The sequence below is a fragment of the Acipenser ruthenus genome, chromosome 26, assembly GCF_902713425.1.
Source record: "Acipenser ruthenus chromosome 26, fAciRut3.2 maternal haplotype, whole genome shotgun sequence".
Lineage (NCBI taxonomy): Eukaryota > Metazoa > Chordata > Actinopteri > Acipenseriformes > Acipenseridae > Acipenser > Acipenser ruthenus.
The window spans coordinates 20285196-20311671 of NC_081214.1; the positions used below are offsets into that span (position 1 = coordinate 20285196).

At 42.3% G+C, this 26476-nt stretch overlaps 1 protein-coding gene across 1 annotated transcript; it reads right to left on the reverse strand.

Annotated features, from left to right (window-relative positions):
- Positions 1-429: 429 nt before the first annotated feature.
- LOC117430616 (bromodomain and WD repeat-containing protein 3-like) lies at positions 430-26476 on the reverse strand. The gene is made up of 40 exons (XM_059001676.1): positions 26184-26476; positions 26036-26094; positions 25911-25940; positions 25663-25722; positions 23521-23671; positions 22727-22825; positions 22054-22214; positions 21476-21697; positions 20996-21096; positions 20765-20835; positions 20423-20523; positions 19877-19917; positions 19531-19635; positions 18902-19055; positions 18473-18607; positions 17974-18102; positions 17107-17332; positions 16355-16519; positions 15966-16146; positions 15721-15814; positions 15079-15228; positions 14909-14988; positions 14324-14507; positions 13436-13552; positions 12714-12821; positions 12459-12583; positions 11730-11812; positions 11341-11452; positions 11023-11084; positions 10543-10698; positions 9684-9804; positions 8930-9055; positions 8544-8622; positions 8221-8274; positions 7830-7973; positions 7417-7569; positions 6928-7097; positions 6620-6717; positions 5567-5728; positions 430-5213 (listed from the first exon to the last, which is right to left on the reverse strand). Exons 1-40 carry the CDS (start codon positions 26215-26217, stop codon positions 4531-4533), a joined length of 5286 nt encoding a protein of 1761 aa, XP_058857659.1. The 5' UTR covers positions 26218-26476; the 3' UTR covers positions 430-4530.

Genomic DNA, 26476 nt, shown 5'->3' on the forward strand with positions numbered 1-26476 from the left:
CATCGAGGAAACACTCTGACAGAAGATTAGACTGCTGTTTGCACTTAGAGGTCTTTTTTTATACACAATTGTTACAGTTTGGATTATGGAAGTTAACTGACAGGCAAGTGAACTCACTTGTTAATAAGAAACAGTTTACTAATTTGAGGTATTTCAAGATTCTTGTGAAACAAAGAAAGATTTAGGTTGATCTATAAAAATGTAAGAATAATTTAATTTAGATTTGATAAAACTACACGCCCCTGGGATCCACAGCTGGAGTATTTTACAACATTGGAAGAAAGAAATAAGCCCTAAAAAATGAAATCCAAGTGAAGTCCTTGGTTCTGTAAAATGCTCTTACAAGATACTTAAGTTGAAAGAGGGCTTGGAATACTAGAACTTCAACTGAAATAATTTGAGACAATAAAAAAAAAAAAGATGCAGACCTTGTAAAAGATGGGTTCACAATTTTATTAGCCTACCAGTGAAAATGAAAAAACAACTACAAAGTACATAATACACACATTTTAGAATCAGAACCTCTATCAAAATGAAAACTTTACAAAAATGTACATGTCATTTCCTTTATCTGTACAGTAAAAAACAAACAAAACTAAAAGCCACAGGCATCTCATTGCATATAAATATTACATTTGGTCTGCCGTCGGCAATTCAAAGATTCCCTGAACTTTTATATGAAAGGGTCCTGAGATGGTCAAGGAGAAGGATTTGGCGCATCGCTGTCCCGTCATTCACACATAAATCAGCCCGCTTGAATACACCTAGAGGGAAAACTACACGTCTGTAAACCTGAACATTGACAGGGAGCGGGAGGCAACAAAAATCAAAACACAAAACAAACCTTCTCACCTCTGGACATCAGTGATCAAGCCTATTCTTCATACACTTCCATTTCATTGTATGATCTAAAGCTTCTATGGACTGGAATACCATGCAATCCCTTCAACTTCTGAATGGCTAGTTTCGATCTGCAGTATACCGCCATGCTGCCCTATACAAGGGGAAACTAGCAGCATGCATTCCATCCGCGCAAATGACGCTGGCACACGCAAGACATGAACATGCAAATGATGTCAATTTTAACTCGGAATCTCACAGCTGCACTGTGGCAAGTGCTGGCAAAGCGTAAAATCCCAGATTGAGCAATATTGCAGGGTGATGGAAACACATTAAAGAAACAAAGGCATAGCTATGTAAATGAATTGGCAGAAGCCAATCACAGCCTTTAAAGCAGCACCTGCTTAGACTGTAATGCACATGGAAAGCCCCAAGGAATTATCCCCATCAAACCAGAGCTTTATTTATTACCACAGAAAGGTGTAGAAAGGGTTCCAATGCATTCACCCTCCATTTACTTTTATACATGCCAAGAACAGGTTTTTATTTAGTACTATAAAACGCCATCTTAAGAATCGAGCTATGGTAGATTTAGGTAACTCATGTAGCCTATGCACTACTATGTACAAATTGGCTCATAAGGGTAATACTAAATAAGGCATTTTGTACTTTTCATGTATAATTAAAGGGGGAGAGGAATGGCGAGTTTGACACAGCCATCGGTAGATTCAGGCACCACAAAATGGGCTTTGTCCAGCACATACCCGACAGTTTGTTTTAAAACAAGAATGAAACCCACAGTATTCAACAATGTCAAGTAACAAGGCGTTCCTAGCTAACATTTCACACTCCCTTGTATTATTTTTTTTTTAGTGGTCAGTAATCCTAGCACTCAGACTGACAGGTTCTCTGTGGGATTGGGTCGGGTGTGATGTCAGACCCTGTTTGAATGGTTAGCTCTCCAGGGCTGTATGCGAGTGCTGTGCAGTGCTTATACAGGTGTCAATGCTCAGATTTGGCTCTGCTTGTCATATAGGTTATTTACTCTGGTGTTCTTGGCAAGCTAGGAAGCTTCAGTATTGCTCAGCCCAGCTTGGTGGAAAGGCCCTCTATACAAACTATGTTTAGCCAAACAATATCCCTTTGTGAATAGCTACACAAGGGTAATACTGATAATAGCACCACTAATTTGAACCAGCCGTAAGAAAGTGGTTTAAATGTTGAGTCACACGGAGGCAAACTCTTATCCATCAATTTGTCAGCCGAAAGCAAAACATGATCTAATGCTACAATTCTATGGTGCTACATGAATACGTCATAGTAGCAAAAACATAATGCTTTTACTTTATTGGAGAAAAAAAAACTTTGGCAATTTCCTACTGCAGTTAACACTGTCGGCTAGAAAGGCTTAATATTACTAATTACAGAAGACCGAAAAATCTGTCTTAGACCCCATTTGCATTGCAGACAAATTAAACAAAGAAAAAAGAAAAAAGTTTGGAAATCTTTAGCACTTTCCCTGATCAATAAATTACCTAGCACCACCAATTTAAAAATGAAACAAAGACACACTGATCAAAGCAACACCATCAATGATGCTGTAATAAAGAAGAAAAAAAAAACAGCTTTACAAAAAGACGTTATGTACACACAAATAACAAAACAAGCAGAAGCCTGCTAGTTCATGGATTCTGTAAACATACTGACCACCAACCTACCATCAAGGAAACATCTAGATTGTTCTAGCACACCCTGATCTAGAGTATTCCACGTCTCCTACTACACAGCATTCAGACTACTTTTCACATGCTAAACCAGCTACAGACTCACTAGAATACACAGCTTCACAGTTGGTCCGACGTGCTCAAAGCACAGGTCTACCCCCCGCCTTCCTACAAGCAGATCTGCTCAAAATCAACGGTGATCCAGGAATATATATTTTTAAATAAATAAAAACATAAAACACATTGTGAACAGTCATACTACATACTGCATCTAGCACATGGTACCACCTGGAGTCCAAATATTAATATTGCACCTTTATGTTCACTATTTTCTGCACATCTGTACTACTATAAAAACATCTGGAAATGGATTTTAAGCAGCCTTGCATCTAGTCACTCATTAAAGACAGTTAGCTACACACACGCAATTATTAAAAGCTCACATACATCCTAGTAGGAGTTTACATGTATAGGCAGCTCTCAATCTTTCCAGATTTAGACAGATAGAAAAATACAGTAAACTTTTTTTTTGATCATAGATGTACAGGTAGACCTATACAGATTACGCACCTTGTTTTTGCTACCAGTTAAGTAGAGTCCTGCTCATAAGCTGTGTCAAGTAGATTTAGTACCTAGAACATGGAGTTCTGTTCTGCTACACGGATTACAGTATCCTGCTACAGTTAGGTAGCATAGCTATCTGCTGTTTTATGGTTTGCCCTTCTAATCAACATGGATGGTGTATATTATGGAAAACGCTGCAAAACCATACATATTTGTACAATAGAACTGGTCATTCATTTTTTAGTTAATGCTTCAGGAAAGAAATAATTTAAAATACATATAAAAAGCCCTGTAGAAGTTTAACAGATCTGGAGTTGGCACCATTTGTTTTGAGATATTTCATGTGTGTCTTTGAACAGGATACAACTTTATGTATGCATCCCTTCACTTTTTAAAATATACACACTGTAGGTTTCAGGCTTATGCAGACACCAACCATGGTTTGTTACTTGTCTGTAAAGTGATGAGATTTAGAAACTCCTGATCCACCCCAAAAAAGCAGGCAAAAAACATCAGGTTGTTAATAAAGTCAATCCATTCAACATGAATTCAATGGCAGCCACTCTTTTGCTTCGGTTTAGTTTTACAGTTGCCTCAAAAGATTGTTATTATTGTGCATTCATTATTACTCATTGTTGAAGCCATGGCAAAGCAACATTATACCAAAAAAAAAATTTTAAAAAATGTAATAACAAAAAAGTGCCGTTTCATTCCAGATGACGTCGAACGACGTGTGGCCCTCTTTACCATAGGGCTGCTCAGTTTAGAAGAGATGCACCTGCAAGGAGGGGTTTGGTGATGAAAACAACATGACACAGGGAAATGGATCATTTAAAAAAACTCATGAAAATATTTCTTAGCTAGAAATGTGGCAGATCCGTTAAGGCCCTATGAGATAAGGCCAACTGGCCAATAATTGTGTCCCACAATGGGGAGGAGGGTATCCAGAAATCCCTTATAGCAAAACAAATCAGCCAGTATTCTTAACAACCTCCACCGCTCCAGATACCTCCCTTACTCTTTAAACAAGACAATATCGATTGTTTTTTTTGGTATCCACGATTCTTTTGTGTCAAAAAACAGAAGCTGGTTTGGTAGCGAGAGTTTATGGAAATGTTTTGAGAGGGAGGGAGGGGGAGGGAGATGTGTTCAGTGCATTTAAAGGCCCTAGCGAGTAAGGCTCGTGGAGTGTTGTATTTAAAAGAAGTGCATCATTGGCAAGAGATTTAGAGCACCACTGTCAATTTGAGTAAAAACTCCCACTCCCTCCCCGCCCCACGCATGCCTGTATAAAAACTGTACGTTTAGAAAAAAAATCCCTGCAGTAAAAATTCATTAAATAGTTTAAAGTGTCTCTTTCTTTAAAAAAACTAAAAATCTAACAAAACACAAAAAAAGAAGATCAGTGATTCCAGCCCATGAGATGGCTAACCCGAGCCTTCTCAGTCATCTTGCGCACCCTGCCAGAGCGGGACATGCCCAGGTTGAGGGGGTCCTCCGCTGGCACAGAGGTGTCGTCCTCCGAGTCGTCATTGTACAATACGGTTCTCCTGCCCTGGTTGCGGGTATTAATCCTGGACTCTTTGACAGCTGACTTGCGGGTTCCCCTCACCTTTTCCAGTTCCAGTTCCTGCTCCTCCTCCTCCTCCTCCTCACCCCCTTCCTGCTCCTCTTCATCCTCCATTAGCCGGGGCCTTTTCCTTCGACTTGCCTGCCTGCCCCGCGCTGGCTCTCTCTTCTTTTTCTTCAAGTTTGCAGAGACAGGCCTGGCTGCCTTCTTGGTTTTGCGGGTGAGGCGGGGGCGGATGGCCTTGCTGTAGTCATGATCTCCTCCGTCGATGAATTCCTGGTCTGACTCTGAGCCCTCGCTGCTGCTGCTGCTCCCAGAACTCGAGCTGCCTGAGGAAGAGGAGGAGGAAGAGGAGGAGGAGGATGACGATGACAACGAAGAAGTGGACAAGCTGGATTCTGTTCCCTCAGGCTTCTCAATGTCTGAAGTGTCAGAGTCCACTGCCAGCTTTCTCTTGGCGGAGGCACAAAGGGGCCAGTTTCCCCCATTGGTCAATGGTCCATTGGGAGAGGGAACTGAATTTAAAAATAAATCAACAGAAAAATAAAATTGGAGATAAGTCAATAATCTGTTTAAAGCTTGAAATAAAATGATATTGGTTAAGCAGTTCTCTAGAGATATATATCAAAATGTAAGAGCAACAGACAAGACAGTGTCCAAATACGGAGATGCTTGTGCTATACACGTTTCACAGCAAGTTTCATCATAACTGTACAAGGAGGTCTCTAGATGTACACAGACAGACCACCTCTATTGCATCCCTAGCAGGATAATACATGACATTGAGACCAACTAGATGGACATTAAAAGTGTACAGAACTCCTGGAGGAAGTCTAATGCCCTGTAAATCCTCTCTGTCGCCCCCTACCTCGCTTGCTAGGGGTGGCGCGGCTTCTTGTCACCCGCTCGGCCCCGGCTCCTCCACTTCTGCTGGCAGTGATAGAGCTCGTTGAGGAAGGCTGGCTGTCTTCATCTTCATTTTCATCTTCACCCATCACAGAGCGGCTTGGGTCCTCTGTCGTTTCTGAAGCTGAAAGGATAATATCATAGGGAAACAAAACTTATACTACTATACATTCAGTGTACTTATGGGCAGGGATGTTTTAAGATCTTGTGCAGCAGAGAACAGAAAACAGCAAGGTAAGTAATACAGCACCCACTCGATATCACACAGGTGTCGGGGTCCAATATAAATCCTCTATATATCGAGGGCTGCGATATAGCGAGAGACCCATAGAAAAACAAATAGGCTAACAAATACTGTACAACCACTCCCTCATTTTATCAGTGGCGTCAGGGTCCAATATAAATTCTCTACGCAACCTGCTTTTTCTCATTTTACGTATAAAAAGCAGCAGACCGTTTTAATTTGTACTGTGGAGGGTATTTGCTTCTCATCAACTTAAGTCTCCAATTAGTTTCTTGAGTCTTCCTCTCCTTTCTCAAATGCAGAAACCCACTGCATTGAAAGAATCCATTCTAAACATTGGAGTCTTGTTGCTAGGGTGCTAACAACACTGCCCTGTGTCTTTTGCTAATGCATTGCTGCCACAAGTGAACACCTGGTTAGCTAAAATAAAAAACGCTTCAGCACGTAGATATTTAATTTGCTTTGTGTTATTGTACAATGTGTGTGTATATGATAACAGTACAATATTAATGCTTTGTTTTTAAATTTTTTGTGTATTTTTGTTTGTGCAGTACAAAATAAAACAAAAAGAAATTCTAAGTGAATTTGCCTATGTATATTGCAGCTAATTTTGCACAGTTAAGACTGTAAAATTGGGAAGCCAACTCCAGGACCGCGATATATCCGAATCCACAGCATAGCGAGAGGCGATATAATGAGGGTTGAGTGTATATGTAAACAAGCTTAATTACGTACGTTTTTCTGGCATGAATAAAACTTTTCCACTCTCACCTTGAGATGACCTTGTGGAACTGGTCCTGGTTAGAGACAATGAGGTATTTGGGGTTGATTTAGGCTGGGTCCTGGCTTGCTTGTGCTTTCCTTTCGGACTGGAAGGAGAGAAGAAAACAGTGCGTCACATTCAAGGAATCATGAGAAAAAAAAAAAAATAATAAAAAATAGGTGCCACCTTCAGTGCCCGATTATTGAACAAGTTTAACTCCAGATAAGCATACAAAATCAGCCCCACAAAGCTTTGCAGAGTTTGCAGTAGTATGGATGGATTTGTCAAGCGTGAATAGGGTTGGATAAGGAATGACCTGGAGGCTTGGCTGGTGGAGGGGGAGCTGCTGCTGCTCTTCAGTCTCTTGCGGTAACTCATCCTCTGCCGGCTGCGCCTCTGCCCCTGCACTGCGGACTTGTAGTCAGAGATGATGGGCAGGATCTGGTTCTCAAAGGAGGCAGACAGACTGAGAGTCATGCTGTAGATCTGGGGGAGAGGCAGAAACACCATTACTTCTGAACAAACTCCAGAACAAATGTATGCAGATTTTTTCATTATAAAACCTTCCAAAGCTGGTTACAATATTTTTCAGAAAAGGTTTGTGGTTTCAATAGACTGTAAATCTCTGTTAAACGGTGGTAAAAAGTACATTTCAATTAATTTTAAATTTAGTCAACTCTATTTTACATTTAAAAACAGTACTGTTAAAAAAAAAGGGGGGGGCCCATCTGGGTTTGTGTGTTATTCCAGACTGTATACAACTGCGTTGCTGTGGGAGTTGGAGGCGAGTGTGGGAGGGCCTCACCCTGGACTTCTTGTTGGGAGTGTAGGCCTTGGAGTTGCTGAAGATCAGCCTCACGTCCTTGCTGAACTCCATGGGGTTCTCATAGTTCCCTGCAGCCAGCGTCTCCGAGACCACGCTCAGATCCACCGGTGTGTCGATAATATCCCGGTAATCCTGAAGGTACAGGTATCATTACCCAGAACACAATACACACACGCACACATACAACAAAGCTGAGGGCTTGTAAAATGGACTTCATTTCTGCAACTCACTTTTCTCATCCCTTATGAGAAAAGACTTTTATTATTCCTCTGTTAACTATCTGCAAATCCAGAGGTTGTAGGATGAAAACAATGGAACTGCAAGTCAGGTCTCCCTCTTTAAGAACAGTAGGATTGTGTGGACACATGGTCAAATCGGGGTGGCTTTCGTACCGGATAGGCAAAGAGGTCAACAGGCTGTCTGAACGGTTCGGAGTCCTCCCTCTCAAACATTCGGTTCAGCAGCTCTTGGCACTGCTCCTTCCAGGCACCCACGTCCAGCCGGGAGATCTGCCTCTTTGAGTACTTCGGCGTAGACTGAAAAACAAGGAATAAATCATACTGGAAAGGTGCATCCAACCAACAAGGCCATTATATCACCCAGGTCCCAGCAATGGTTCCGTGTTTTTTGTCCTGTACTTCCTTGTGCACATCTAAATGATTTCTGACTGCGAATCATATCGCACCCCCCCGACTGCCATATTTATTTATGTATGTATTATTTATCCAAATGAAGAAAAAGCTATGCTCTTGTTAAAAGGGAAAATAAATGGCTGCTACCCACCTTTTGTCCAGTAGAGGTCCCCGGAGTATCAGAGTCTACATCCACATCGGCCTCCTAAAAATAAAATAAAGTCTGCTTTCAACATGGCAGACCTCTAAACAGGCCTAAGAAATAACTCTACTCCAAACAGCGTACTGCAAGCGTAGTCTAGGAAAAATACCTGTTTGCAAAGTTACTTAATGCAGAAAACATGTGGATACACCAGGGGATACTATAGACATGGGAAGCCTGCAGCAAAAGATGTTTATTTTGATTAAAACACTTCACAAGCTTCTGTTTCCAGTGACTAGTTGTACTGTATCAACATACAGAATCCTCCTTACCTCTTCCTCCTCGTCTGCACTGCTCAGCTCCGTCTTCACTTTATTATAAAGTTCCAGGATGTCCATGCAGCTTTGGTCCCTGTTCAGTGTCCAAAAGATACAGGCTTTGTGAGCAATCACTTACGGTAATAATCTGTGCATTTGTTCTGAATATGACGAATGCTGTCGAGCAGCACAGTTCACATTTGGGTTGGAACCAAGACACAATTTACATGACATACTTCTACTTTATTTACAGACAGAATGATTTCCATAAGACACAGTGCTGGTCTTTCTCTTTCTATATTTGATTCAGTAGAATCTATAGTAGAGAACACCATTTACAAACACTCAAATGCTTTTCCTCCATTTCATCGTGTGCCAAGCCCCCCACCCCTCACACTGACCCTATGAATCGGAGCAGCACATCAGTGACGATCTTGGCCGAGGCGACAATGGGGCTCTCGGGCTCGTTGAAGGTCCTGCTGTTGTGTTCAATGTACCTCACCTCCCACATCAGAGCAGAGATCCGCCTAGGGGAAGCAACAGAACAGTTAGTGAGCGCATCACTGCCTTCACAGGAGGATTCCAACTCTACTGGCCAGCCCTCAGCCAAACAGACATCCACCACGCGAGGTCGAACCTGACATCTACTGGACTCAGCCTGGTTTGCAAGTGCAACTGCAGTATTACAATATACAGCTAATTGGAAATCAAATGTCTGTCACCTGGTCATTTCCTATAATATTCCTGAACAAAGGGGGTCTGAAACAAGTATCTAACCCAGAGTATCACCAGCCATGTCTTTGTGGTTAGCACAAGCATTTAGTATAGCTGTCCTGACTAGGGTTGAACCAGCCAAAAGTGAGCCATTAGGCCACTTCTAAATCTGCTCTGAACTGATCACACCATGAATAAGTCTAACTATAACAAGTTAGGACTGGGTTTTAGACAGGTTTTAACTTTCATACACCAAGCAAGGACTAATTTGATTTCAATCCGCTGCCTATCGGATCCACGAGTAAACCTTTGTTTCTGGAAGCCCTTCATTAATTGCGTAAAACTACTGGGCTTCCTTCTTGTTGCACGATTCGTTAATAATTTTCTTACAGAAGTTATTTACACTTATGCTTGTATCACTGTGAAAGCTAAGGAACGTACCTGTAAAATTGATTCTCCAGTCTCTTCCTGATCGTGCCGAGGTCTGTGGGGTAGGCAACCACCGTGCAGTAGAGAGGGTAGTCACGCAGGTCCACCGGGGAAGTGAAGGCCTTAGCGATGTCTAAGGAGGGACAGTAAGCAAGAAACAACTCCAACAATCTGTCTCTATCGCATGAGAGTTAATCTGTGCATACTATGTTATATATATACACCAACTTATTCAATCAGGTACCGATTCTGTTCAAACACAGCTGTCCTGGTTTATAAATAGAAAGACTACTAATCACCCGCTATACCCTTTCTATCCATTGCAATAGATAAAAACATACCTTTTTAAAATTATTGTTTGTATACTGGTCCTCAATACTCTGACTTCAACCTGAAGATTGTGTCTTTATCTTACTTCTCTTGTGATGTAAATAACTCCTCTGTCTTCCTATTTCAAGTAAAACTTCATTAAAAAGCGTTCCTAAACAGATTGTTTCTATTCTTTTCTGCTGTAATTCTATGTTGATATGCATCCAAAGAGAAAAGTTTTTGTAACAGCACTTTCACAGAAGGAAAAAAAAATGGTTTACAACAGTATTAGTCAGATACCTTCCCTTTAAAAACAGCCAATTAATGTGCACAGTGCAAATATTTAATAAGTCCCACTATTTTACACTGAGAAAAGAGCATTTGATGTTTCCACCAGCAGGGACACTAAGACTTGAATAACTTGAGAAGATGTACTTGCACCCAAGGCTTCACTGGTAATTGTGTTCGAAGAGTAACTTTAAAGAGATCCGTCGTCAATCTATATTTCAAACATCACATACTGCACAGAGCCATACTGCAGACACACAGAGATGGGACGCACCGAGGGTGAGGAGATCATCAATGCCCCGGAGGACCCTCTCACACTCCTCGTCACGGGTGCGAGCCCCCCACTCCCCTTCCTGAGGGCTGTAGAGCAGGGCCTTCAGCTCCTCCTCCGTGACTGGCACCCCATCCCCCACTGCATCTGGCAACGGCGCTGCAGGGCAAGAGAGAGAAGCTTTAGGTGGGCACGAGATAGAAAGGCAGGGTTCTCTCTCCACTGGGAGTTCAGTTACCAGAGTAAGTGGAACTGCACCAAGGAGTAGGAGTGACATAGCAATGAGGCAGCTCCACGGTTTAGGACTAAAATAAAAAACCCACGTGGAAAATAATCTGATACACTAGTTTCCTCAATTGGAGAAGCAGCTTTGATACAATTAACCTCTGGCGTGTGTCATGCATATGTATGGGCACTTCCACCTATACTGTGGTAAGACACATACAACATTGATTACACAACCCATCTACATTGCAATCATACCTTCATCTGGAATGGGATCCATGTCCCAGGGACTCATTTTCTCCCGCTCGCCGTTATCCCACCTAATAAAACACGGAGTACAACCTCAGAATTGAACAGCTTTTCACTGTGAACCAGTGCGTGCTAACGAAGCATTAATAACCAATGAGTAATTGACGTCGACCAGATCCATCAACTACAGGCTATTGTTGCCAAGAAGTAGTAAAACTACTTCTTGTGCACTTCTGTCCGCTAGAGGCCACAATTGCAGGGACAGCTGTAAACAATGATTGATATGAGAATACAAGCCGAGTGTATGAGTGAGCTTCTGATTCTTACTGGACAGTGTAGCACTGGAACAGGCTGTCTGGATACTCCTGCTGGAAGGGCTGCTGACTCTCCACTGTCCCGAACCACCAGGCATCATCGATAATACTGCGGAACTTGGTCCCTGAAGACAGCACACATAGCACAGCCCATTAGATTCGTTGTAGACCAATGCTGCAAGTTGATCTCAATCCTATGTTACTCTAGCAAAGTTTCCCCCTTCCTTATTCTTCACGTCACCACTAAATGAAAGCCTTTTCTCGCGGGTTTTCACATACCAGTATCTATTTCAATAACCCTATATTTGTACTGAGGGAGTCGCCCACTGCCCTCACAACAGCTGTACAGCCACCCCCTTGCGCAGCACCACCCCAACCCCCACTACATAAGGGCACACTCACCACACTGCCAGTTCTGTTCCTTCGCCTCATTGTAAAACTGCTGCAGAACTAAGAAGTCAATAACATCTGGCATGTCGTGATACCTGCAAATTGAATAAAAAAAAAAAAAAAAAAAAAAAAAAAAAAAAAAAAAGGCTTGCTTCAAGTGTCCGTTTCAGAGTGGAGTGCAACAAGGCTGTAGCTAAAAAAGGCTTTCAATTAACCATACCTGTCGCGCACTTCCATTCAGTATTGGCTGGTTTAACAGACCCCCCATCATTAGCATTAACCTCTGAGTATTTTACCTACAGTAACATTAGGTAGTCCAAGATTAGTGTTAACCAGGGTCTGTGAAACCAGCCGTATGTATCAAATGTGCAGTTTTTGTTGTACCAATATGTATTGACTTTTTTAAAACTTAGTATCTGGTCCTGCAATAGGTTAAAGCAAGTTCTCAGCTTCCTTGGCAAATACTATATGAATTCTGCTACAGTTTCACTTCCTAACATGTTTATCTCAGCTATTATTATTATTATATATTTATTTATTTATTTTTAAAAAATTAAGCTTATTTTTTAAAAAATCAGATATCAGGATTTAAACATGCGAAAGTTTTTTCAAAACTTCACATTTGAGACCAATATAACGAACAGTAGTGTACAGTAGGTTTGAGGTTTGATAGGTCTGTGTATATGCTGCATCGCTGGCTTCTCCGCATCAGGGAATTGCAGGGATTCAGAAACCACCTACTTTAAAGAGAAGGACTCCCCGGTCATCTTTCCAGAGACTGGATCAAGAAACGCCAGCTTCAGGCAGCACAGTGTAGGCGGTCCCACTTCATATTTGATCCCGACAACTTTCACAGATTCTTGGTCCTGAAAATAAATGTAAACCGGCTCAGCAGCAAATAGCAAAAGTGCCTTCAAAAATAGTCCTACTGTAGCTGTTGATTCATTACATGAAGCATGAATGGAATCCGGAGGGGTTACATGGTCAGTCACTCACCCGGAGATCCATTTTGTTCCACGGCTGTTTCTGGGGGTTGATGCTGTAGGATTTGGACCTGCGCACTGCTCTCACATAGGCTTCATGACCCTGGCGGAAATAGATCACCTGGGGAGGACAAAGACAGACAGAGTGCCTCTTCAGAACGGAAGCTCTGCTACCTGTCACAACTTCAGGGCGAGGCTGAAAAGACACTGGTTTGGTTATTACCAGGTTCTCAACACTGCAGACCTCTGAAAAGGTTTGCAACAAATCCACTTGAAACAAGTGCGGGAAAACTTATTACACTGACGTTTCAAACAGTATGTCGTTACATTTTTGTATGCCTTACTTCCATACAAGACACTGAAACTATTTACATTAAATTAGTTTTAATAGGGTTGTCTTTTTGCTACGATTGTTGAATGTGGGAAGCTTTCTTGCCAACACATTAACACTTCAGAGGCATCAGTACAAAGACAAGGGCAATATAGCCCCTACTGCACTGCCAGACATCAGAACCATTCTACATTTACAGTATGTTCAATAACAAATGTACATTAAAACGACGGTTCCTAAGATTCGCTAAACCAATGAGAGACCACAACATATGCAAAAGAAGTTTTGCAAGATAAAGCTAAAATAAATGTGACATGTGGGAACCTCAGCTGCAATCCAGGTGAGGGTAGAATAACATTGTTGTATGCATGTCATGCATGTCAACTCAAGTGTGCCAGCCTCACCTCATCTCCCATCTGTGGCACAAAGGGAGACCTGCGTGGAATGGTGTCCATGATCCATTGCGGGGGCAGCCACTCATCGCCCGTGTCTCCAGCCATTGCCAGCGACTCATTCGGCTTCTACATGGGGAAAATAAGGGGCATGAATATATATAGGATTACGTTACTACTAGAACTATTGCTTAGTCTGCTTATGTCTTTGCAGCAGGTGTCCTGCTGACACAGAGAGGTTAAGCAGTACCAAGTTCAACAAACCCCAGAGGCCTCACTGAGATGCCAGTATCTTGGCCTTGCAGGCTTTGCAGTGTGTTCTACTTTTCCTCCCCAGTCTCTGCACCTTTTTGCACACAGCTGTAGCTGACACAGAGATGTGGTTAACCACTGGGCACATTACCAACCACAGGCAACTACAAAGAAAGAAACTCCCTCTGTTTACATTCAAGAGAGACCCTTGGGTACCTGGGCCCTTCTGAAGACAATACAAAATAGGCCACTTGCCTCAGGTTCATATACGCACACACAAATGTAAAAGACTGTGGTTTGTTAGATGGCTAAAAAAACATTGCAGGGATACTTTACCATGTACATTTTTCTAGTATTTAATTTCTTATCCGTTTCCAATTTAATTCAGTATATTTGTTTCTGCGTAGATTTCACACCATGCATACTTAATTCCAGTAAAATTGCTTCTGAAAAATAAGTTATTTTTTTTGTAGGGTGGTAGGGGAAGCATATTACTGCTGCACAGGCATCAGTGCTCAATGCTGCCCCTAAGGGCTTCAATGCACAGCATGATGCAAATTTGCTTCCTCACCTTTTTCTCTATGATAGTAAGTAAGAATAGCAAATTACCAGGCACTCTCGGCACCTGCCCTCTGTTCCGTGCATTACCTTCCGTTTGGTCTGTTTGGGTTTCTTGCGCTTCTCCGGCCTCTTCCTCTCCTTGCCGTGGTCCTCGTCCTCCTCCTCCGAGCTGCTGCGGACCCTCCTCACGGCCTGCCTCGTCTGCCTCTTCGGAGGCTGCAGGTTGATCCCTGCATCCGCCGTCCAGTCCGAGTACTCGCTGGAGGAGTCGCTAAAACAACAGCACCACAGCCAAGTAAATGGGAGGGTCGTACACTGCCAGGACCAGTCAGAATGACAGGATCTACTTATTCGTTTTCACAGATAATACTTCTCTCCTGTATCCTTTAATCTTGTTGGTCTGTGAGAATGGTGGGTTTTATTGCTTCTGGACCACCATGGCCGGAGCATTTAATAGTGGAGCAAGGAGAACCCCCAGCATGAGCTGCATTTCCATAAATGGGTATGCAAAACAAACATTGTGAAGAATCTTTATTTGCCTTTAAATCAAAGGTAAATCTGAGATAGCTCACCAAAAAGTAAACACAGATGTTTTAAAATAGAAGCAACATTCCCAGGGCCCCACTAGCACAGCAAATCAGAGAGCGCGCATTATCATCTAGAGGGATTTACCTGGAGCTGCTGTCACTCTGCCACTCCGGCTCTCCCTCATCTGAAGAGACATTACTGGCGTCCAAAACCTCGTCGTCCTGCTGCAGAGACACAAAGCACAGGTGAGGGAGCTGCAGGGAACGACTTTCCACCGCAGTGCAGCACGCGAGTAACACAGACTGGCTAGTCACCTCTGGGGAGCTTTCCGATTCCTCATCCGACTGGGAATTCTGCGCTCTGTCCAGTGGGGGGTGGTCTATGGCGGAGCGGGTCTGGTAAGCGTGCTGCCGCTTGCGCTGTGTCCGTCTCAGGGAGCGCAAGCTGCCAACCTGCTGCTCGCTCTAGGGGTGGAGAGCAAGAAGGGCATTTGTTCCCCCAATTCTTATATAAATATTTTAAGGCTGCAAGTGAAACTAATGGTTATGGCTTTTAAACACATTATATCATACAACAAATAGAATGGTTACAGATAATCTGTGAACTATCTTGGAGGTATATAGATCTATGAACGATCTATGCAGTCACACAACTGCCACCAGTCGTGTATCTGCAATATACTGTTCTCAGATGGGCCCCATTGTGAAACATCCTGTGGGGGTTAGCGTGTGATGACAGACACTGATAAAAGCTAGCGTGATCAGATAGTGAGCTATTGAACAAAAGCCCAAATTCTTCTAAACTTCCAGACATGCCGCCTTACTATCCGATGATCCATCTGACTGAATATTACTAAACCATATAAAAATACACATTTTTTTAACCCACTGCAGTACACCTACATGGTCACAGATAACTTGTCAGTACAAGCAAGTTGTAAATATGTGAGCACTCACCCTCTGCACTGAGTGGGATGGTTTCTTCCGCCTCTCCAAAGCATACAGAGTGTACTCAGCCTCTCCCTTTGCTGCCCGACACTCCTCCATGACCCTGGGCCAGAAAGTTCTAGTTAGTTGCAATCCTTCAGATTAATACATTATGTGCTTTATTTCAAATCCTATAATTGCGAGCTTTAGCATCAATGGCTTGTGTATTAGTTTATTTCCATGTCCTTCCCAGTCCCCCTCCCTCGTATTCCTACCTGCTGACCCCTGGTTGCATCTCGTTCACCACTACCCTGCGACTCCAGGCCATCAGGTCCCTCTCGGTTGCCATCTGACTGCGGGGGGCGTTGTTGTGCATCTGCCGGACCCCCTCTATCTGCCCGCTGCGCCTCAGACCCACATTAGGAGGGGAGCCCATCAAAGCCGGGCTTCTCGGGTCTGTGGGACACAAAACAAATTACTCTTTCGACCTGCAATGCACTGCAAATCTTATGTTGCATATATGATTTACTGAACACTCTAAATAAAATCATTAATACAATAAAAATACACTTAAAAGTAGTATTTTGCTCACATCCTTCCAGTAAGACCAATTCTTTGGTTTTACATGGATGAAAGCAGTTTGTGTTGACTGGGAGCTCCTTACCCCCGGGGTGGCTGTCTCCAGGCTCCTCTCCCTGGTCCTGCTCGGCAGGCTCCTCCCTCTGGTTGTGCTCCTGCTGTAGCTGTCGAATCAGCCCGTCCAGAGGGCTCTCCTCCGGCTGTGCGGCTGTCTGCTGGCCAATCACCTGCTCCACCACCTCACCGTCACCTACGATAGCCAGGACATTGAGACACTAAGGCATTGCGGTTCAGCACTAACAGAACACACTACAGCAGCTTACCCAAACCCACGTGTTATTGAGATACTGGAGGACAACATTTGGATGAGTCTGTTCGATTTCCAGAACATGTCTTAAGGCAGTAGAAATGTTATTTTACTCAAATGTCATTTAACTAGCAGTAACAGCTTCAGCAGTCCACTTAAACAATTCTGTTACTCTCTACTGCAATCGTGTTATAGCCAATTAAGGTGCACTAATTAAAGGCATAACACTTTAAAATAGTTTATTTCGACAAAGTATGTATATATCATAGTGTATAGAACCCAAGGACTGATTCACTGCAGGAATGGAAATAAGACTCATATTGCATAACAATTTGCTCCATTTCTGGTTTTACTATGTGTTTAATTAGACACACCAGAGTTGTTACCTATAAACTGTGGCTAATCAAGCTCATATTCAAACCTGGAATTAGTAAAACTGCTATGCAACTGGAGTCTCATTTCCATCCCGGCTGCACAATGTATGTGAAATCCCTAACATGCAGAACCCTGCCCAGAGTGTTTAGCGGTACCGTTGGCCAGGTAACCCAGCTGTGGGATGAGCTGCTCTTCGTTGCAGTTCTCCCTCCCAGGCACTAGGCGCTGATAGAGTGTCGGGTGGGGGTTTCCATCAACGTCCACTAGGAAGGGCGGGGGCATCAGGTGCGGTGCCTGCTGGGTCTGCTCGTCCAGCACGTAGTTATTGGAGTCTCGGATCAGGGGCCGGAAATCCGTGTGGAAAAACATCTGATCGGGAATCTGCAGGGAAGCAGCCAAACAAAATGACTGGAAAACACATCAAAGAAACCAGGTCTCGCCAAGCGTCTACTTGTTTAGTATTTGTGACCAGATGGCCGTTTTCTGATAAAAGATTATTCCTGCTGCTACCTTGAACTGTGTTTCCCAAAACCCCTAGATATTCTCTTTTTTATTTAGCGTCCAATTATTTGGACTCATCCTGCACGCTACACAGCCATGCTTTTACCAGGTGAGCCACAGGGACCCACCCCTAGATATTCTCATGAGCATCATGAAGATGCCAGAGAATTGAATTAAAACAGAAACTCATAGTTATACCAAACTCAGCAGGAATCAAATATAAATGGGTTCTGTGCTAAAAGATTGCTACACATTACCTTGCTTTATTTTTCCTATGAAACATTCCCTAAAAAGACAACTAACTGGATTGGAGATTACTGATCACTTCAATACCCAAGGTTCAGATTTAAGGAGCACTGCCTTCACAGGTCTCTTTTGAAAGCATGCGAGTGAAGTGAAACATGCCGAGAAATCTCGTTAGCTGAAACTCCTCAGAGGAAACATATAGCTCATTATGAGCTCTTAGGACTCCTCTTGGATCTTGAGATCAGGTGAAAAGATCTAGAGAGAGTATAGCTCACCTTCTCGTAGGGCCTGCTGCAGCCAAACCCGAATATGAGCAGGTGACCGTGGGAGTCGGTGCAAACAAAGTGCTGCCCGTCAGAGGAGAACTTACAGTCGAACACAGCGCCGTGACCCTGACCTTCAATCTGAAGAGGACAGACACGCAGCTTTTAAATACAGCACAATGTTCTCATATATGGTTACAGTTATAGACTCCAACTTTGAAATTCTGAAATCAGCTTTTTCCGAGGAGTCTGTTACTTGATTATTTGTGTGTAATTTCTCCTATTTTGAATCTTGTGGCTGCTCAAACTGCAAAATGGATTTTAAGAAATGTTAACATCATAAAACACAAAAACTGATCTCGGGAACTACAATGAAAGTCTTGCTGTTCCTTATACTTTAGAATTGTTGTGTGTCATATGCACACCATGACATCTGTACACAGGATAAGAAAATTGTTAACAGTGATTGGCTGATACTGAAGCACACACACAAGTCTAGCACAGGGCTCACCATGTTGAAGTAGTTGCGAATCTTAGTGCCCTTGGACAGGTCCCAGATAAAAATGTTCCCATCATGCCCTGCAGACAGCATGATCCTGGAGTCATAGGGATGGGCTTCCAACACAAATACCTCATCATCATGCCCCTGTGGGGAGCAGAGATGGGGTCAGCATGGTACAGGCAGCAAGCCAAACATGGGGGAGAGGGAAAAGGGAGGAGAGCAGGTTTCATTTCAGGAAATTCATGAGTTCAGTGACCAAGAACAAGGAATGGAAATAACAGCAGTCACTAGATCACAGTGGAATAGGAGCAAGAGCGCAGCAAGAGAATTAGAATACAGAGACTGTGGATAAATAAAGAATGAATGAAGCAAGCAAGCAGAAGAGGAATAGTGGGAGGGGATGACTAAGTAAGGGGAGACAGAGGACTCAGTCTGTACCGAGAGAACGTGCAGTAGCTGCCCGGTAGATGGGTTCCACACTTTGAGCAGGTAGTTGTTGACAGCAGTGATGACAGTGCTGTCAGCTCGGTCCCAGGTCACCATCGTCACGTTCAGCTTTGTCACCTTGTCCTCCCCTGGCACCACATTGCTTCTAATAGGAAGAATGTTCACAGATCATTAAGGAATGGTTTACAGTGTGCATCTAGGCAAAAAAAAAAAGAACTAAACTCGCTCCCTCCCAATGCAATTAAACTCGCTCCTCCTAATGCAAATTAGAAAGTGGGCTACATAATCACAAGCATGCACAGGATTATATATATATATATATATATATATATATATATATATATATATATATATATATATATATATATATATATATATAGATTTATACCCGTTTACTTTGTGATAATCTTTTCCCATATTACACAAAAAACAAGTGTCAGAAATATTGTTTTTCTTTCTAAAAATGCCATAACCATTTATCCACTTAGGTTTGGGGCGAATTAATGTTCATTACATGATAAAGTGGTAGCGAGATACATTTTCCTACAGTATACCATTGTAACACAGCAGTGACAATATGCCTAATGAGCCCTAAGCAAAACCCTGGTTGAGTCACCTACCCTGGCAGCTTGGCAGTCATATCGAGGGCTGTGCTCTTCCACTCCTGCTGCTGGTAGTGCCAAATGCGTGCAGTGCCGTCTCTACTGCCACTGACAAACCGCAGGCTAGGGACATAAATAGGAGTACTCAGTGACAGCATGCACACACACTCACACAGCTACACACACAGCAAACTAGTTCTATTTGCACTACAGTAACTGCAAACATAACTAAATAAATGGAATCCTTTAGTTTTTAAACCCATTAAATTACCAATTCGGGGGGGCCAGTATTAGCTGCAGTGGGAGAAGGAGGGCACATTACTTGCCCCCACCTCTTTGTACGGAAGAAATACAAAAGGCTTACCTGTCGCTGTTGTTACAAAACTGCACTGCCACAACTTTGTCCTTGAAACAATACAAAATAAAATATGGGTTAAAAACACACATATTAGCAGTCACTTAGTCGTAGTAAAGAATAGTTTCATTGTTATTTTAATTTTTTTTGCTAGTTTCATAAAGTTTATGTTTGTATTCCTCTGAAAATTTGTGTTTGCACTTCATTCAAAATGTATATTATTTACAAAGTACATACTATATTTCCATTCACACAATATACAAAATGTATTGGCTTTGGCCTACCAGGAACATGAACATTTCTTCACCTGCTGCATTAAATGCTTCAAATATGAAGTCATCACCTCAAAAAGGGTTACTTTTACCTGGTACAATGATCAGACTTGACAAAGAAATCACAGAACACAGTTGCATATAAAGTATGAAGCCAGTATTAATGTGTTTGGTCTATATCATCTGGAAACCAAGTAAGAAGCATGACCTCAACAGGCAACAAATCTTTGGTCACAATGAACTTAAACTAAAGATAGAAAAACATACAGAGGGGCTTCCTTACCGTGTGTGCCTCAAGCTCAGCCACTTTCTCAGGAGACTGTGAGCCCAGGTAGTAGACCCTGATCACATGATCCGTGCTGCCCGTCGCCAGGAACATTCCCCCTGGAAGAAGCCAGCAAGGGGGTTTATTGACCTGAAGGACAGCACCTTAGACCCAACAATATTCTGGAGCATTGATAATAAGCAATCTCATTCTTATTATCTCGATTTTAAACAGAAATGTGGTGGAAGGGAAAGAGGATACACCGTTTAGTGTGTGTGCGTGCGAGGGAGCGTGTAGTTGCTCCAGCCCCACCTCTCACACAGACAGTGGAAAGGGAGACATGTCATGGTGGATACATACCGCAACTGAAGGAAGAACAGGAGATTTGGACTCCAGGTCTGGACCTCTCTGTGAATTTAAATGGACGCTCGCTGCATGAAAAACAAACAACAACAGCAGAAACGTTAACGAGACACGCGCCCAAAGCAAACGTCACTCTTTATAGTCTTCATTCGCAATGAAGTACTAACGTTTTGTTCAGTAAGGTGGTTGTTCGGACGTCCTGGAGTATCATGCTATTCAAACACTTACTTGAATTTCATGCTGTGGGACTGCCACTGCCAGAAGCAGACCGTGCCGTCAGCCCCAGTGGATGTGAGGTATTGAGTTGTTCCTTTTGTTGCCGGAGAGAACTGAACAAGATACAAGTTTGAAGAGTTCACTGAGATTTGTATTAGGATAACCCACAAATGAATACCTACTGAGACCACTTTTCCCAGTCCCAATGAAAAAAAAAAAAAAAAGGGGTGCGGCAGCAAAGAAATGGTCTCCTTACATTAATACGTTGTTCTCTAGCCAACTTCCTCATGCAAGAGGTTCAAAATTAAAGGAAAGCGATCCTGTTTGAGAACGGTATCACTAGACTGCTGGTAAGCTCTGGTACATACTGTAAGATCAACTGTAGTTATCTTACATCAACTGTAGGTATTGCTTTCTTAATTACCTTCACTAGGAACAAATCGTTTTAATGCAACAGCACCTAAAGGCACCATCAATGACCTGTCACGCTACCTGAATGGAGGTGATGGACGCCGTGTGGCCCTGCAGCACAGCCACAGGCGCGCACGTCCGCAAGCACCACACGCGGATGATTTTGTCGCAGCTGGCAGAAGCGATCATCGTGTTCTCGTAGTTTACGGTCATGTCTGAAATCTCGGCAGCGTGACCTCGGAGGGTCGAGAGGAGCCGGCCGTCATCCGTAGCCCAGATCTTGACCAGGCAATCGTCCGAACCCTGAAATGACACACACATTACATTTACAGTGCACGAGGGTGCTTCTTGGAAAAGATAGTTTACCTCAGCTTGACTGTCCATTAAAAAAATTAATAAAAACCAACATCTTTTCAAATTAACTTAATTTTTTTTATTATTATGATTATTTTTTTTTTTTTTTTTTTAAGCAAGGCTGGTAAAATTCAATTAATTTACAAGTTTCTGGTTGGGTAATTAATTTTCAGGTATCTAATGCACAAAACAAAAAACAACAAACTGCACTTTCAAGCATTTTCTCCTGGCTTTCCAACTCAAATGTATGAGAAGGTTATACAACACAGAAACATGTATGGCTTTTGGGTGATTCTGCAACCTACCGTAAAGATTCTTTTGCCAGTTCGGTCGAAGGCCACACAGTACACTGAAGACAGATGTCCCAGAATCCTCCGGTGCATCTTCATGTGCTGATAGGTGGAGGAGGGCACGATGTGGCTGAAGCGGGCAAAGCCAGTCGTCTGCCGGGCCCCTATGATGGTCACTGGAAGTAAAGCAAGGGTTCGGTCAGTCCAAATTGACCATTTTATTTTCTTTAATTACAATAGTTTGCGTAGCAATTCTCTTTGCTACATAAATAGTAAACCAAAACACACCACCAAGGTACAGTATGTCCACAACATACAGCTTTGCAAGGATATACAAATATTTAGGAGGGCCAGTATAACAAAAAAGTGGGTCATCATGACTTATATTCATGCAAGGTATCCACTGGTATCTAAGGTAAGCCTGTAATTTGCAAATTTTGCATCCCCCTTACTAGGTAAGTGACTCATAATTCACTTAGCAGCACTAAAGATATAGGCAGAAATAAATGTAACCATCATAGAACCCACAAGTCTTTGGTTTCAAGTTGTTACTGGCAGAACATGTCAATACAAAAAGCAGCAAGTTATCAGATACAACACATTCCAGGAATACAACTGTCAGGCGGGTGATTAAACAGAGTGTTCTTGCATTTCAAGCACTGTTACGGACTGGGTAAAAACAACTTACCAACATTTGGTGGTTTGCCATAGATCAGAGGAGGTTCTGGCGGTCTGCCTCTGTGTAGAGCTGCAAATGCAGGGCCGCTCCATACTGGGTGCCTACAACCTGCAAATTAAACAAACAAGATTAATGGTCAGCTCTGGAGCATTTGTCTACTTGGCTTTTTGTATTGTATTAACTCAGGAGGACAAAACACCAAACAGCCATGCAGAATATAATAGACATGGAACATCTAAAGATCTAATTTCAATAGGGTCTTCAAAGGGACCTACTTTCTAAAATATGTAAAAACTGTTCAGGGGGAGCCCAGATGCTCCACTCCCTGTTTTCACAATTAAGTCACTCCAGTTTTCACACACCAACAGATCCAAACTAGTCCCATGCTAAATCTATGCCAGCACTGATTTCCATGAACATTAGTCGAATTGGTGCGGACACAAAAGTGACATTAGACTGAGCAATGCTTTGCAAGGTGGTATGCCATTATGCTTGACTTCCTGAATCAATGTTGTGTGATGCACTGCCATTACAGCTTCTGTCCCGTCAGCGAGATGAGACGAGGTTATAAGTTCTAAAACCATGAGTGCAGATGAGCCCGGCTCTTGCACTGTGGGCAAGATGCTTGCTTGCGGTGCGTAGGGTCACTGGTTCGCTCCCATCCTCCTCTTTGGTACATTAGCATTAAAGTATTGCGCACAGTTACATGTATCTTAGTTTGGTATTTTGTGCTTTTTAAAAGCTGCTGGAAGGATAGCAGTGGCAGTATTCCTATGGCAAGCTTCTAGTAGTGGATTTGTTACCCTTTGCTGTGCGCAGCAGGGACTGTCGCCCGAGCCCCAGTAAAGTCTGAACTCCAGGAACACTGGGAGGAAGCTCTTTGTCCAGGAGGGGTCCGATTCGCTGGCAGATTCGGAGCAGGTAATCAGCTGGGATGTGCTTATTGGTTTTCATCTGCACAAAACCGAGTAGAATGAAGGTTACTGGTTATAAACGGAGTGGCAGCATCCCTGTACAGTCAACTCCAACAAGCCATTAATCAGACCCAGAACAATGCTATGCTTGGACCCCACTTGCGCAGCTGTGTAATGTGAGGGCTGGTTAATTCTTTCTCTGCAAGTGTCCTTCACAATACTCCACTGTGATCATTGTAAGTCTGCCCACAATAGTGTACATTTGAACCACTTCAAATGAGCTTGAGACACAGCTTTACACTCTACTGGGCAGACAAATCCCATTAGATTTTCATTATATTCTACTGAAGAATTACTTTCTCAACCTGCACTTCTATTAATTTTACAGTGCTTTCCCTAAACAACTTAACAAATGATTTATAAATAAATACCCAAAATATCACCTCCATATTGACCAGAACATGATTCTTTATACTGGAGTAATTTGGGTCCTCTTACTTTTTAGTGCATAATAACTACTGCATGCCGACCTTGAGCTATGCAAGGCAATAAACAGTGATGCATGCTTGCATTGCAACACAAGCTCACAGCCAGGCAAAGCAGAAGGGACTTGATCATACAGCTGTTATCAAGTAATGAATACTGATATGGCTTTAATGTAGAAGGGTTTAAAAAATAACAAATGTCAGGCTGTGGGTTACTTCAACAGACTTAACAACACATGGTTAATAAATACATCACAGCTGAATAGCACTGCATACAATTCATTGATATTTTGACTACTGTGTACATATGCTAAACGTGCTGACTTAACCAGGTGGACTCTTAATAAATTCAGAACAGCACTGAAATACACATTTATGTTATGCTGTATCTGCATGACTTACACAACTTTTCTGAGAATAATCGTGTCACTATTTTTGGATCACAACGCTCAAGGCATAATTGTTCATTTAACATTATTTAAATTACATGTGCAGACAATTTTTCAACTCTAGCTGCTGTCCTTCACACAGACCATTCCTATTTGTTAAGGGTGTTCTCGGTGACATTAATTTTAACAAGGTCAGGAAGAATGTGTTTTACAATACAGTAAATACAGGGCAACAGTGTGGTGTAGTGGTTAGGGCTCTGGACTCTTGACCGGAGGGTTGTGGGTTCAATTCCCAGTGGAGGACACTGCTGTTGTACCCTTGAGCAAGGTACTTTACCTAGATTGCTCCAGTAAAAACCCAACTGTATAAATGGGTAATTGTATGTAAAAATAATGTGATATCTGTATAATGTGAAATAATGTATAATGTGATATCTTGTAACAATTGTAAGTCGCCCTGGATAAGGGCGTCTGCTAAGAAATAAATAATAATAATAATAATAATAATAATAATAAATAATAATAATAAGCTTGTTTTGTTTTGTTTTTCCGTGTGTGTTGAGGGGTTAACAGATTAAAACGTCAAAATTATAATAAGAGTGCACACATGTATAAACAAACTTTTGATTTATAACTTATTCTCCGTCAAATAGGTTCCAGTACGGTTCAGACCCGCTTTCTTTGTCTGTGTTCAGTCGCGTATTAGTCCTCGCTCTTCTCACCAGCCTCGCCACGGCTCATGAATATTTAAGCACGCACTGCAGACTTGGTTCAAGCGTCTCATTGCATCGCCCAATCAGGTGGTGGCTTTCATTATACAATACTGCATTTCAAATGAAAGTCCCCTACTGATTGGCTACAATTCGAGACGGACGTCTTTCCACCACCTCTGTACGTGCCCTGCAATACCTCCCCCCCTTGCCATTATGCACAATACGGCGTTTATTTCAATACAAAATATGATTTTCATCTTTAAAAAAAAAATTAAAAAACTCACCCGCAAATCTCTATTTTCAAACCGAATTCAGATTATTAAAAAGATTGTCTCTGTTTTTACAAGTGAATTTCTTAATTGTACATAAAACGCCCAATTCACTAATTAAAAAGTTGTCCAATACACCTGACAGAAGTTTCAAACTTTCTAATGACATCCTTACCCAGTCATCGAAGTTTCGTTTATGTTCTCTCGATTCCCAATCTAATCGTTTCGGTATGAGCTATGGGGAAGAAGCACACGGTTAAACAGCGCAAACCTCCAACTACACAACCGTATGTTTTTTCCGATTTAACCCGAATCCAAAACAAACAATCATGAAATAGTATTTTCACGTGAAAAGTGATATCGCGGAAATGAGATGTGAGAATAAAGATCGCACACAAGGCGAGTCGGAGCAGCGCTGCCTACCTCGTATTCTTCCAGCTCTTCTACAAAGACCTGCGGGGAAGACAGACACGGGAATTACACCGTGTCGCTTAAAAACAAACACCAAAAACATGTCCTACAATTAATATAGACAATTATTAGCTCACCTGGGCCGATTTTTTGCAAGGTCCAGACTGTAAAAATCTTGCAATGAGGTAATACAGTTCTGTAAAGAAAGGGGGAGCATAAGAAGAATTATATACACAAGCCTTTTCATAAAAAAATATAAATATAAAACTATTTAAAGACACTAACCAGCCTCGATCTGTGAACAGCGGATGTCTGCCATCTTGCGAGCCGGGAGCCGCTATTAGTTGTATTTGTACTCCTATTGTTGTTTTTATTTGTTTATATAAAATTACCCGTTGAATTGTTTCCCCGGCGTTCGGCCTTTTTCCTCTCTGGCTTTCACGGCATCGCGCTGTGTTTATCGATGCCCCCACCAGGCAATACTGGGAACTTGCAATCACTTTACCGGCCGCTGGGGTGTATAGAAGCCATTTTTGTAAAGGACAAAATGCAATTGACAATAAAAAAAGACATCTTGG